Source organism: Heloderma suspectum, chromosome 2, assembly GCF_057233095.1.
Source record: "Heloderma suspectum isolate Gila_16-S chromosome 2, 16-S_ref, whole genome shotgun sequence".
NCBI lineage: Eukaryota > Metazoa > Chordata > Lepidosauria > Squamata > Helodermatidae > Heloderma > Heloderma suspectum.
The window spans coordinates 87,085,252-87,099,399 of NC_139459.1; the positions used below are offsets into that span (position 1 = coordinate 87,085,252).

Below are 14,148 nucleotides of genomic sequence, written 5' to 3' on the forward strand. Positions count from 1 at the left end.
TCCTTGGTAGGCAACTGGCCAAGCAGGGTCATCCCTGCCTCAAATGGCGAGCATGCTCCCAAACCTTCACTCCCCCAACCCCCGTGAAATGGCCTCCTGCAGCTGCTGTGGGGCTGAGTCTCAAGATGGCCGCTGGCCGCTGCTACAGCACAACCACCAAAATGACCGCCTGCAGCAGCTTCCTCCACTGAGGCTCCAAAATGGCCACCCACAGCAGCTTCCTCCACTAGGCTAGTGGGATGCATGGTGGCCCATCTGGAGGACTGCAGAGTTTAGTGATAACCGTGGTGGTTAGTGAGTGGTTAGGCTAACCATGCTGCAGGCCATGGTTACCTGCATGTGTAGCAGGGGCTCTCACAGTGGTTAACGCTAACCACCTTGCACCATGGTTAGCCTAACCACACTTCCCCAATCTGCATCTGAACAGGGCCAGTGTCTATAATGAGTCATTGAAAGGAAATACTGGGGGAGGGGGGGGAAATTAAAAAGCAAACATTGATTTTGTTTGCATTTTCCTTCTATAGAACCAAATTTCATTTTTGCTGATGTGATAAGAGCTGATCCAGAAAGCGGCGACGAGGATGATGACAAAGTGTACTTCTTTTTCACTGAAGTGTCAGTGGAATATGAATTTCTTGGAAAGCTGATGATTCCAAGGATAGCTAGAGTTTGTAAGGTGGGACAGAGTTGAACCATTTTTCCTTTCCTTTGGGGGGTGGGAGACAAGTAATTGTAGAAACCATTTGTTCTGACACTTTTTGTGTTTTAGCATTTTCCAGTCCTGGCAGACTAGGCAAGGCATGCAGCCTGTTTCCCGCTGGTGCACAAAGCTGATGGGGCTAGTGTGAGCAGTGTAGACTGTGTGGTTGATTGTCTCTGTGCATCCAGGGGTTTCCCATGGGAGGAGGGGTTGTGTTCCCAGTTGAAGTGTTGCAGCACCAAACCAGGACAGCTGGATGCTTCTGCATGGACATGCCTTGGTGATACTTAAGTAAAAATGCATTCAGGATTGAAAATTGGTTGGTTCTGTCAATAAGAAAACCAAGTTGCTCACCTTGCTAAGATCGCAATCCTAAGGGACTGATGCTTCATAGATGAGCAAGAGCCAGGCAGGGTAGGTAGGAGGAGAGAAGCTTTTACAGCCTCTCTGTCTAAACGTTTTTTGGCTAGATGGGTCTCTCAGTCCATCTAGCTTGCTTACGAGGGAGTGGGTGAAGATGACAATGGAGAGGCTCTTGGATTGAGCATATCCAGGCCTCTCCTCTTCCCGCCCTTACCTGTGCTCGCCCCCATTTATACCTCCTCAACATTTCTTTCGAGGCTGCAGCTATGACCTTGTAAGAGAAGCTGCTGCAGAGCTTTCCGCAGCAGCTTTGAGTGGGGAAAGATCCACAATCGGATCTCCTTCTCCATGGTTGTAGCTCTCTCTACAGCCGCGGTGGAGATCTGCACCATCCCAGATACTGTCTACGAGTCACAGGATTACTCTGTTAAATGCCTGGAAAAATCAGCTTCTTTAGATAAAAGAAAAAGGGTTCTTTCACTTCCTATATGATTCTTAGGCTGTCAGTTGAATTCTAGCTGTAGTAATTTCAGGAGAAGCAAGATGTGGTGGCTGCCCAGGCTGTGCTTGACACATTTCTAAAGAGTACGAGACAAAGCCAACGTTTTTCTCACACCAACAAAATTTCTTGTTTGACTGTGATGTGACAGGTGGCACTTCTGTGCTGAGCTACCATAGCCTGAAAGAAAACTATTGCAACCATCCCGATGCTGACACTCCTTACGTGTTTTAAATGTAATCATAATTTCCTTTATTGGGAAACAAGGATACATTTTTCATGAAGATTTTATGAGCATGTTGGCATCTAATTTTGTAACCTTTCTAGCAGATAAGGGTGAGAGCAGGGATGGCTTGTAAGTTTTTAAGGATCAGATTTTAAATTGCAGAGTGTAATTAAGCAACAGAAACTGATGCAAAGTTTGTGATATTGCAGCAGTTTGAAGCAGCTTTACTTTGTCATGGTACTGATGGTCTTCTGCCTGCTGTCAGTTTGCCATTGCTTTAAACTAGCACCTTTGCAGATGTGTGGCTGCATTCCCATTCTTTATGATTTGCACGGAGCTATATATAGGTTAGGAGGGAGAAAATATGTACATATCTTTTTCGTTATTTAGGAAAATAAATTGCCTTCCGTTATGTTGAAGCACCTCAATGAAAGATAATATTCCAGCCACCTTGATTTTCAGATCAAGACATCTGGTGTTTGCAAAGTGCAGACACACCAAACGTTTTGGAGTGTGGGGAGATTTTTAAACTCCTGATAGTAGCTGCACAATTAGTTTGTTCAGTGCTGCACTTGTTTCCTTTCAAGAGGCTCACAATTAAAATCCATCATTTGTAGGACTGAGGTTCTCCTGTTACATTTTCAGCTTGGGTACCGTTGAAGTACAGCTCCTTCCTGCACCAAAAAGGTGGAAGGGACCCATGCTGCAGCTGGCTCAGTTTCAGGGAGAGGTCATGCTGGCGTGGAGAGGAGCCAGAGTTATGTCTTCTGACACATAACCCGGAGCTTCTGACACTACTTTTTGCAGTGTGTGTTGGAGTCATGCTGCAGTAGCCCAAGGCCATGAATGTGACATGGGTAGGGTACCTGTGGCCCATGCCAGGGAAGCAGGGACTAAAGCTTTAAAATGTTTCTGGAGCTCATAGAATCATAGAATAGTAGGGTTGGAAGGGGCCTACAAGGCCATCGAGTCCAACCCCCTGCTCAGAGCAGGAATCCAAGTCAGCATCCCTGACAGATGGCTGTCCAGCTTCGTCTTGAACGCCTCCAGTGTGGGAGAGCCCACCACCTCCCTAGGTAATAGGTTCCATTGTCATATTGCTCTAACAGGAAGTTTTTCCTGATGTTCAGCTGGAACCTGGCTTCCTGTAACTTGAGCCCATTCTTCCATGTCCTGCACTCTGGGATGATCGAGAAGAGATCTTGGCCTTCCTCTCAGGCGTCCCTGCTCACGTAGAGATGTCTGCTCATGTTCAAGCAAATTCCCATTCAGACCTTGCTGTTTAATATGTCAAGGTTTGAACTGAGGGAGGCAGGGCTGGCACGCAGTGGGATGTAGGAGGCGGGGCCTGCATGCATGGCCCTACACCCTACTTGCGTGCTTAGCCTACCCTGAATGCTTCAGCAGGGCTTGATTATGCTTTCAAAATGTTTGACTATATAATGACGTGAAGCGCTCATCAGAGGCTGCCTAGAATACAGGCTTACACATTTATATGAAGAGTGTTGTGTATGTATACGTACTTCAAAAAATAGAAGGAGCATGGCAGTAAGAGTTCACCTCTTGGTCAAGATTAACTTCCTGTATGTGCCTACTTTCTGGGGGCCATGGGACCAGCCACATGCTTCAACCTTAAGCACTCCTGAACTCCAGGCAGTAAACACACATGGCTATTTTGGGAGAGGGGTACTTCTGGAGCTGTCCTTTTAGATATTACATGACTATCGGTAGGGTCCATCAGGATTCTGTATAAGGTTGGAGAAGTGTGACCAGCTGTCAGGAACTGCCTCTTAGTTTTATATGTGTTTTCTCCCATCAGCAATGTTTTTTACTTGTGCACTGAATCTATGGAGAGATCCAGTTGGTTTCTGATGATTTATTTCACATTTACACCACAAAAGGTTGTGTAGATTTTAGGTTAGATTTTGGCTCGTATTCTGAAAGTTGATGTGCTAAAAGTAACACTGGCATCTTGACTTGCATCTTGATGGCAGCTATTTGCCCTGCACATCATACTTTAAATATATGTTGTGATTCTTCAGTTTAATGTAGCACTGTTGTAAGCCTGTATGTCAACTTGGAGAGGGAACTTGCTTACTCTTGGATCTTTTCTCTTTCTCTTTTAAAGGGGGACCAAGGAGGACATAGGACTTTACAAAAAAAATGGACTTCCTATCTCAAGGCCAGGTTGCTTTGCTCTGTACCAGATAAAAATTTATTTTTCAACATCGTCAATGATGTCTTTATCCTGAAGACTCCAAGCTCGAAGGACACAGTGATTTATGGGGTTTTTACCCCACAGTTGTAAGAAACACTTTTACATTTCAAAGAAGTATTTTTACTACAGAATTGTAACATGGTAACTTATTGATTTTCATTACTTTGATGTCTTTTTAAGGAATAATGTGGGGCTATCAGCAGTGTGTGCCTACAACATCTCTACAGTGGAGGATGTTTTCGCCAAAGGGAAATACATGCAGAGCACCACAGTTGAGCAGTCCCACACAAAATGGTTGCGATACAATGGAGAGATTCCTAATCCCCGTCCTGGAGCAGTAAGTCTGGATGTTGATGAATGCTCCTTGACCTTTATTCCTAAAAGGCAGTTGTAAGGAGCTCCTTTTTTTCAGCTGTCAGAAGCCCTGATTCAAGACCTCTCACCCAAGCTGTGCCAGTCCCCAACTAATAGATGGAAATGATAGCAGGGCTAGAGTAGATACTGAGTGAAGTCTGTACAACCCAATGCCCTTATAGGATTCTCCCTTGCCATATTCTCTCTACCTTGTCCCTTTCAATTTTAGCACAGCAAACTCTTTGTGGGCACAGTCATGGAAGTTGGTTGGTTGGTTGGTTGGTTGGTTATTTTAGTTTTCCACCTTCCTCTACCTCTTAGGACAGGTGTGAGGGTTCTCATTAGTGGGCTCATTCAGATGTTACTGTGTAGTGTGATAGCTGCTGGGACCCCAAATTGCCCCCAAATGTAGCTGTTTTGAACCAGTCCTAACCATGGAAGAGAAATCACTTGTTTGGCAGGGGCAGCTGGCATGGATTTAGGATTGACCCAAGCCATATGGGCAGTTTGCTTCATGCTTATACAGTTCATAATCCAGTGAGAAATCTGAATAAAATACAAATATGTTTATAAAATTATTTGTATCCTGCCTTTCGGGCCTCAAAATATGGACTTTATTCTCTACATCCAAGAATGGAGATGCTGTACATCAGAGGCCATCTTCTCTGCTCCTGTGTTCGATTTCTATTGATACTTGAACTACAGAAGGATGGGGAAAGTCTGCAGAGAAAGTGTAAGTGTGTTCAAATGAACATGATTACAAAGCTCCAAATGACTGGGAAATGTGCTTTATTAGTGTTCCTGATCACATAGAGCTTTGTAATTGTGTTCACTTGGATAAGGTTACACTTCCTCTGCAGACTTCCCCTATCAACCCACAGTGGGAGTGGAGGGGGTAGTGCCAGAGCACACATTACTGGCACTTTCTACACAGTTTTAAACTGAACACCTGAATAGGGCTGAAGACAACATGATAATGAGAGACTATAAGGGGAAGGAAGATTAGCCCATGCCTGGACCATTCATTGATCCTTAAGCAGTCCTGGTATAGTAGACTGCTTCCAAGAGGACGTGCAGTGCCCTGGGGAGGGGGGAGCTGTATGGAGAGGGGCTGTAGCTCAGTTGTGGAGCACTGGCTTTGCATGCAGAAGTTTCCAAGTTCCATCCGCATCATCTCCGGGTAGGGCTGGAAAAACTCCTGCCTGAAACCCTGGAGAGCCGCTCCCAGTCAGTGTCGACAGTATTGGGCTAGATGGACCAATGGTCTGACTCACTATAAGGCGGCTCCCTCTTCTCCTATCTTCCCTGCTCCTAAGAAGACCTGGCTTGTGGTTCCACCAGTAAGGGTGGTACAGCCTAGGATAGTCTTGGGGAAGGCTTCTCTAGGATCTCTGAAGCCATCTTGTTTGCTGTCAGGAGGGCTTACCTTCACCTGTATTTGAACACCAGGGGCAGAACCTTCGGGTGTGTCCCTAACTGGGTTGCTAAAGGGTAAATAGGGATATCAAAGTGTCTTTACCACAGCTGAATTATTTCTTTATTTAATTTCTATACTGCCCAATGACTGATGCTCTCTGGGTGGTTCACAGCGCTCTAACTAACATGATTAGATTTCTCACTGAATTGTAGGTTTCCTGGTTGAGAGAGATTTGAACACTAAGCATTTGTTAGACTAGCTTTTTAAGTTCTAATTAAAGCTTATTTCTACCTAGCTAGTAGGAAGTTACTTATTTGAACTTTGGGTCTGGTTTGAGTTAGGAGATGGTTATTTATTGCTGGTCCACATTTTATAATGCATGTTTTTCTTCTTTTTTGAGATTCCTAGTGCATTTTAGGTCCCAAGTTTCTTTTAAGAGAAACTAAAAGCTTGTATGAAACCATGGCCACATGGTTTAGGCCAATTTTATTATCTCTGAGGAAACTCCTGTTTTTTATGTCTTTGCCAAACATGGGTGTTGCTTCATACAGTCAGATAATGTTTGAAATGAGCAATAGAATCCTCTAGAGGAGACTGTACACAAGACACTGAACAACCTCCACAGACACTTTATATTGACAACAATGAGATAAGCTATTAGCAGCAATAGTAGTTTCAGTTTAAAGATGATTTAAAGGATATTTTAGTATACTTTATTTTTAAAGCTGGTACTGTTCCTTTTTCAACTGTCAGTAGTCATGTGACATATGCTTTATTTGTTCTTCTTGGTACAGTGTATAAACAAGGAGGCTAAAGCAGAAAATTTCAAGACTACACTTAACTTACCCGACAAAACACTGCAGTTCGTCAAAGACCATCCTCTGATGGATGACTCTGTGACCCCAATAGGAGAGAGACCCAGACTAGTAAAGCGTGATGTGAAGTATACACAGATTGTGGTAGACCAAGTCCGAGCACTGAATGGCACTTTGTATGATGTCATGTTTATCAGTACAGGTGAGTTTTCCATTCTCAGAGAACTGGGTAGCATTAATAAAGTGGCATTTCAGTTAGGCCAAACAGTTGGTTGAGCCAGTCTTGTGAATTAACATGCACATATTGTAACTCAATGCATCCCGGTTTTTGAGACTGACAAAAATTACCAGTGAGACAGAAACTTAACTCCTATCCTGACTAGTTTGTATCTCTTAGGTCCTTACAAATGAAAGACCTAAATTTCAGACCTGTAAGGCCCTAAATGGTCCAGAACATGATTACTTTAAAGACTATCTCCTTGCATATATGTACCCTAGGATCAATATAAGAAGTCCTGCTCTGTGTCCCCATCTTCCATGTGCTGAGGTTCATCACCTTGGTATGAGAGCCAGGGCTTTTTCAGTCATGGCACTGTTGTTATGAAATGCCCTCTCCCAGGGAATCTCACCTAGCCACATCACTGCTCGCTTTTCATTTTGTGATCAAGACCTGGCCTTTTCCGGGGGGTTTTGGAGATGGCTGCTTGCCGCTACTGTTGCTGCGGTAGGGTTTTTTGGGGGAAGTCTGTGTAATTCTTCCTGTAATTTGTTTTACGTAATAATTTTTGAATGATGGTTTAATTATTAGTTAGCCATCTTGATTTTCCCCCCAAAGGAAGGTGGGATATGCATTTTAGAATGAATGAATGAATGAATGAATGAGACCAACATTTTAATTGAAGTGTTTAACATACAGCTAACCATTTTCAGAATGATTTCCTCACCCGAGAATGGTATATGTCAGACCCTGATTATTAGTGATTAACATTTCCACATCATCCCATATAGGGTGTTTATATTTGGGGTAGTCCATAAAACAGAAGTGGGAAACTTTTTTTTCTGTCAAGGACCACAGTGGGCAGGGCTAGAGCAAGAATGGGGAGGGCCACCCCCTTTTCTTTCTCTCCCTCTCTGTTGTCTGTCTGTCTCTCTCCTTCTCTCTCCCTCCCTCTTCCTCTCACTTTACCTCTCCCTTCCTCCCCACCCAGCAGACTGCCAGGAGAGGGACAGATCGCTCTTGCCAGAGGTCTGAACTAATCTCTTGCAGAAATTAAGCAGAGGGCTACAGGTTGCCCAATCCTGGCCTAAAGGAAAGTGGTTGGTGTGTGTGTGTGTGTGTGTGTGTGTGTGTTAGTGCCAGTGCCAAAGGCACTGTGGCTGAGGTCTCAAAATCCAACTCAAGTCCAGATAATAGATTGCTCAGAACAGGTGAAAGACACTATTGCAATTTAGGGGGGAAATGTTAACAAGAGAATGGAGTTTTCTGGAGGGGTTTAAAGAATATGGGATGAGAGTAGGATAGGAGATAAAGTGCAGTTGTAAAGCAAAAAGCATGGAAGGAGCCGAAGAAGCAGACAGCTGACAAAACCTTATGATAAAGGTCACATCTGAAGATGCCAAGCATAGCCTGGGTGTGTATTTATTTACATACATGTACTAAAGTGTAGACTCCTGTTGTTTAGATCGAGGAGCCCTTCACAAAGCGATCAGCTATGAAAATGGCATGCATATTATTGAAGAAATTCAGCTTTTCCCAAATTTTGAACCCATTCAGACTCTCTTGCTTTCTTCAAAAAAGGTAGGACTGAGTGAGAGGAACAGCAGGATGGGGGATAATACAAAAACAAAACCCTACAGTGGATAGGGGGAAGCAGCTGCTGACTTCAATAATGTCTGGTGGGAGCTTTATTGCCTATCATACTGTGAGACTGACATGCCTCACCAGATGAGTGGATTTGGATCAGTACTAGGATTGGAGGCTTCCAACGTGCGCTCTTCTCTTGAGATCCTGTGGTTACCTGAGAGCTTCCAAGCAGCTCGTTTAAAGTGGCTTTTACTTTAGTAGAGTTTGTATCAGTGCAACATTTTAGAGACCACAATTCTCCAAATAGCTCAGCGGGTAAAGCACATGTTTGCATGCAGAGCAGAATGTCCTGGGTTCAGTCCCTGCCATCTCTGGTTAAAAGGATCAGGTAACAGGTGGTGGTGAAGACCTCTCTGCCAAAGAGCTTGGAGAACCACTGCCAGTTGGAGCAGACAACACTGAACTAGGTGGACAAATAGATTGACCTGCTATAAGGCAGCTACCTATTTGCTTCCTGTTAGTTTGGAAGTACATTACAAGCCTTGCCTCACTGCTTATTTATTTGCCTGCTTCTTTAAAGCCAGGACATCTCTCCAAGAAGTGCACCACTATGTGGTGCTCCAAGCAGTGAAGTGGTATGGTGGCTTTGTGGTTTAAAGTAGGGATGCTGAACCTCTTTTATTCTGAGGTCTGAATTCCATTTTGGAGAAGCTCTCGGGGGCCACATTCCAGTGATTGGAGGGGCCGAAGGCAAAAGGGGTAAAGCCAGGGCAAAGAGGCGAAAGCTATTCCTGCCAGTAATGAAGGCTTAGGAGAGGCATTCCAACCTTTTAGAATGGGGAAAAAGTTGCACCAGAGCTGGGAAATCATCAAAGATGGGGGGGGGGGGGCACCAGGAGAAGGGGCGTGGCTATTTGGGGAATGCTGGAGGGCCAGATGGGGACTCCAGGAGGGCTGGATTTGGTCCCTGGGCCTGAGATTCTGCCGTGCTGCTTTAAAGTGTTGTTTTCCCTCTCAGTTGCCTCTCTTAACAGACCAAAGCAATTGCGTAGCACCACAGCCCTTGTTGTAAGAGGGGGAAGCATGCTGCAGGAACACCAGCTGAAAGAAAGCGTGGCAAGGCTTGGGGGAGGATTAGCTGCAATTTGCTACTTAGTTCTTCACCCAGCACGTACTCCAACAAGAGCTGATAAGTGGCATGCTGCTGCTATTGCTAAATCACAGTTTATTTTATTAGGAATGGACCATTCTAATCAGTAGAAATGGGGAATTTGAAATAAGATAAATAAAGAAAACATTATTCTACTATATCTGCACAGCAACCCACTTTAGCTAGTTTTGACAGGCTTATTTATCTCTCAGTTTAGCTGGAGTAACAGCAAGTAGTGCAAAGCTGCAGGTCTTTCCTGTTGAGAAGAAGAAACGTGGGTTTCTGATGACTGGACTAAATAAAATGGAAGGCAGAATTTCAGGCCTGGCCTTTGCATATAGATAGAACAGGAGATAACACACTAGACTTCCCACTAAACCATCACCTCAAACACACCCTGTTTTCCATCTCTACACTTCCATACCAACACTGCAGATGACATTGTGTAGCACTGTAAAAGTCACGTTAAAGTTAATGGAGCGTACTGTGTTCACTGTGCCTTCAGAACTGTAGACAAAAGGGGGGAAATGTGTGGCAGATTTCACCTCTACCCCTCATTTAACCAAATGGCTAAGCGAAAGCATTTCAAACTTTGGGATAATCCTACGTTCAGATAAATGGGAGTTCTGGGGACTAAAGCCACCATGGTTTATTTAACCCACACTGGCTAGTTTTGATCATGCAAACTGGGTCACTGTCTTAAAACAAAGCCTTTGTCATCTTTCTTCATTCGTTTGTTATGGTTTCTCTCAGAGATTATAGTAGTTCGCCTATTTGACACCTGACATGACATGAGTGCGAAAAGTGACAGTTCCTCTATTCTGCACCCCTTGTCCTCTTTCCCCCTTGTGTTTTCTATAGGGCAAGCAGCATCTATATGCAGGGTCCAATGCTGGAGTAGTTCAGTCTTCTGTTGCATTTTGTGACAAGTACAGCACCTGCGTGGACTGTGTCCTGGCAAGAGATCCATATTGTGCTTGGAATCCCCATAGATCTTTTTGTGTTAACCTCCAAGAGACTGAGAGTGTAAGGTAAGGGCACTTAGATGTATCTATTTTGTCTATTACAAAGTAGGGAAAGTGCATATATTTATGTAGATCAACTAATAAAGACAAAGCTATGTGTACTTTGTGATTCCAAGAGCACACACTGCCTGAATAATGTATTGGGCACAAATGCAGCAGCCTGAGAATCCCAGTTTTCGTTGTTGCTTTTAAGTCAAGTTTCTTGTTCTAAAAACTACTCAGAGAAACTTCTAAAATGAGGACAATCTCTGGTGAGATCTCAAAAGGTGTGGGTGGAGGTGGAAGGAGAAGAATTTTCTGAAAAAACATTTATTTATTTGAACTTTTACAACTTTTAAAACCTTAACGCTTTCTAATGAATCAAAGAGGGCAGAGCCCTTTTACCCTTTATAGTTCAAACCTGTATGTGTTTGTTCAGAAGTAATTCCCCTTGAGTTCAGTGGGGTTTATTCCCAGGTAAGAGGTTATAGAATTGCAGCCTCAGCATGACTGGTACAAGCAGAGTAAATAATGCAAATTAGGGTCCTGTACAAACACCTTTACTTGATATAAGTTACAGAATGCAGTTTTTCTTAGCATAGCGTTTTTTGGCGGGGGTGTGTGTGTTAATTTGTTTTAAGTACTGAGTATACACAGCCCAAAGAAAAGGCTACTGCTTAGAGGTGTTTGTTCTTTTGAAACCAACATAGTAATCACTGACTGTATTTTGGATGTCCTGTATTTGGAAAGGAACAAGTCTCCCCTGGGGTTGTGTGCTCCCATCTCCCAGCACAGCTGCAAGGAGGTTGGAAGCTTTCACTTCTGCATTTGATTAACCACATTACATCCAAACCCTAAACTGTGGTTAAATTTAATTATGGTTTACGGAAACAAGCCAGTTTCATAAGCACAGTTTGAAGTTGGCTTGTTTCATCAAACTGTAGTTAAGAGTAACCACAGTTTGTTGTATTTGAACTACATAGCAAGCGGCAGTTAATAAAAAATGGAAGCAAAAGCTTCCAAACTCATCTTCATGGCCATGCCAGTGTGGAAGTGGGGAACACACGAGCCCAGGGGGAAGGAAGGTAAGGCATGTTCCAATCAAGACAAACCATGTTTATTGTAATATCTGCATGCAGCCACTGTGTACTGACCTAACCTATTACGTATATTTTTATTTTATATATGAGAAATGAGGGTAAGTAAATTGCCCAAATTAGAACACACCTGCTAGATGCATATCCAGCTTTTTATCTTCAGACAACACTAACTTGCCTTATTCTTTCAAAACCAGCAAGGAGTTCTTGTTGTTTACCATATCTTTACATTGTTTTTCTGTATTTATTTCATAATTTGTAACCTGCCTGCTTGCTAAAGCACTCTGCATGGCATACATAAAACCAAACTATGGAACAAACACTAAGAGCTTTGGCTGTTGGGTAGTATTGAAATGCAATTAATTAATAAAATAAAATAAAGAAGATAAGATAAGATAAGATAGAAAAGAGAAAGAAAACAGTTCCTGTTTTGTGGTGGCATCCATTTATGCCTGGCACAGGGAGATGGGGAAAGAAGGAGTTGATGCAAATGGCAGGACTACAGGCTTGTCTGCTGGCCATATGGACCATTCTGCCCCATTGCCAGGAAGTCCACTGTTGGGTTGTCTGGGAGTATGATTGCTAGGGTGAACAAGCATGGAAACCATTCTGCTTCAGTCTGTGTTTGAGGTTTAAGAGGGGGCCCAGTCTAAGAGAAGACCTATAGATCTGGTTCACACAATCAAACAACTCATGATTAACAAAGGGTTGTTTGTGAGTGTGTGGGAGCGAGCGAGCGAGCATGCTGGCTCTCGCCCACTTCTGCTTTACTAAACAACCCAGGAATGCACCATTCCTGGGTCATTTACTGTGATGCCTGAACCTGGAAGTCATGGTTGTTGAGGGAGAAACAACCCAGAGCTTTAACCCATGGTTTGTGGTTGGGTTAAAACACTGGGTTGTTTCTCCCTCAGCAACCCAGAGTTGTGGGTTCAGATGTCATGGCAAACAACCCAGGAATGGAGCTTTTAGCAAAGCAGAAGTAGGCAAGTGGGTCGGAGTGCCAGGTCCAGATTTTTGAGGTCCCTTGGACAAGGTATCCTCCATGGGCCCTTCCCTCGGTGAGTCTGCTTTCTCTCACCATTGTCACCAGCTGCTGCTGTTCTCCATGTTCTTCTCATCATTGCTTGCTTGCTTGATGAGCAAGTAGGCAGTGACATCTATTGCTCCTGCTCACCGCCATCACCATTGTCTGGGCCAGAGCAAGAGGCAGGTGAACAACCAGGTTGCAGTGGTGAAGAGGAGGAACAACTCCAGGGGGCTCTTGTCAGTGGGCCCCTGCTGGAGTGTGACCCCTTGGCAGGTGCCCAGCCCTTGATGGTGGCCCTGACCAGCATGCTTGCTCACTCCCAATGGCCTGTGAACAACCTATTGTTTGTTAATTATCTGAACTGGGTCATTGTGTGGTTTGCCAAGCCCACCTAATTGTTTGTAGGGGTTTGGTATTTTCCTTTGCTGTGGACTTTATCTGGGTGTCAGTTGACAGAGCCAGGAAAGAATGATTCCAGGCCTCCAGACTAGCAAGCAAAATGATTTTCATATATGTACATACTTTGATTGGCTTCAAGTATTTGTGCTTTGGTGTTCATAATGCCACACTAGCAGAGACTATTCATGGGGAGGCTCCTCCCAAGCCCCGTTAGAGGGCTCCTTAAGGGACCTCAGGAGTTTGGGCAGAAAGGCTAGGCCACCCACCAAAGAGACTGGAAACCCTCTGCACCCCCAGATTGGTGGCTGTGGACAGCCCAGCAGGCAGGCTGTGTCATTGTATATCAGGAGGCAGGCCATCAGCAACACCACAGTATCCCTTCTTGCTTTATGCCAAATTCATGGCAGCTGTAAGGATGTGTGGCCTGTTTTTGACCTAGCTCATTTTTTCACTTTCCTGAGGATGCACAAGCTAGATATCCTAAAAAGAACAACCCCTCCCCTAAAGGTACTGTAGGAGAAAGGGGTTTAGAATATTGCAGAAATGTTTACAGGAAGTTCCTATTAAAAAACTAAAAAGAAATGTTACATGGTGTAAAATTTGCTAACAAGAGAATACAAATTTGAACCACTTTGTCACTGACTTCAGTATGAATTGGCTTCAAACCACTGTGATGCCTGACAAGCATTTGCCCATTAGACTTTTAATTACCTTTGCTTAACAGTAATTTTCCAAAATTGCACCACGAACTGCTTTTTAACCTTGGAGGCTTGTTGGTATAAATAAATATGCCATTTGTTGTGTTGCAGAATACTGCTGTTTGGCAAATACGTCTCCCTTTTCTCTTCCCCTGCCTCACTTGTTTGAATATTAGCAAATTTTACCAGTGCTGCCTTTGCATAATTTTGTGGGGAAAAGCAACTCTGTTGATTTAGGGGTGGGGAGAGATTTGTACATGGAGGGCAGGATGGGTAGAATATGGTAAGTGTATTTGAATCCCTCACTATCTGTTTACTATTTGTAGGGACTGGATTCAGAATATAGGTGGAGATGCCTCTTCTTGCACTGGTAA

At 43.9% G+C, this 14,148-nt stretch overlaps 1 protein-coding gene across 3 annotated transcripts in view; it reads left to right on the forward strand.

The window, feature by feature from the left end:
• The window catches only part of SEMA4D (semaphorin 4D), a 117,726-nt gene that overhangs the window by 99,415 nt on the left and 4,163 nt on the right, over positions 1–14,148 (forward strand). For all 3 annotated transcript variants that reach the window (XM_084834045.1, XM_084834047.1, XM_084834046.1), the window contains 7 exons: positions 525–676; positions 3,917–4,092; positions 4,187–4,343; positions 6,572–6,794; positions 8,275–8,390; positions 10,408–10,577; positions 14,101–14,144. In XM_084834045.1, coding sequence (XP_084690171.1) covers positions 525–676; positions 3,917–4,092; positions 4,187–4,343; positions 6,572–6,794; positions 8,275–8,390; positions 10,408–10,577; positions 14,101–14,144 — 1,038 coding nt within the window. The remainder of the gene's footprint in view (positions 1–524; positions 677–3,916; positions 4,093–4,186; positions 4,344–6,571; positions 6,795–8,274; positions 8,391–10,407; positions 10,578–14,100; positions 14,145–14,148) is intronic.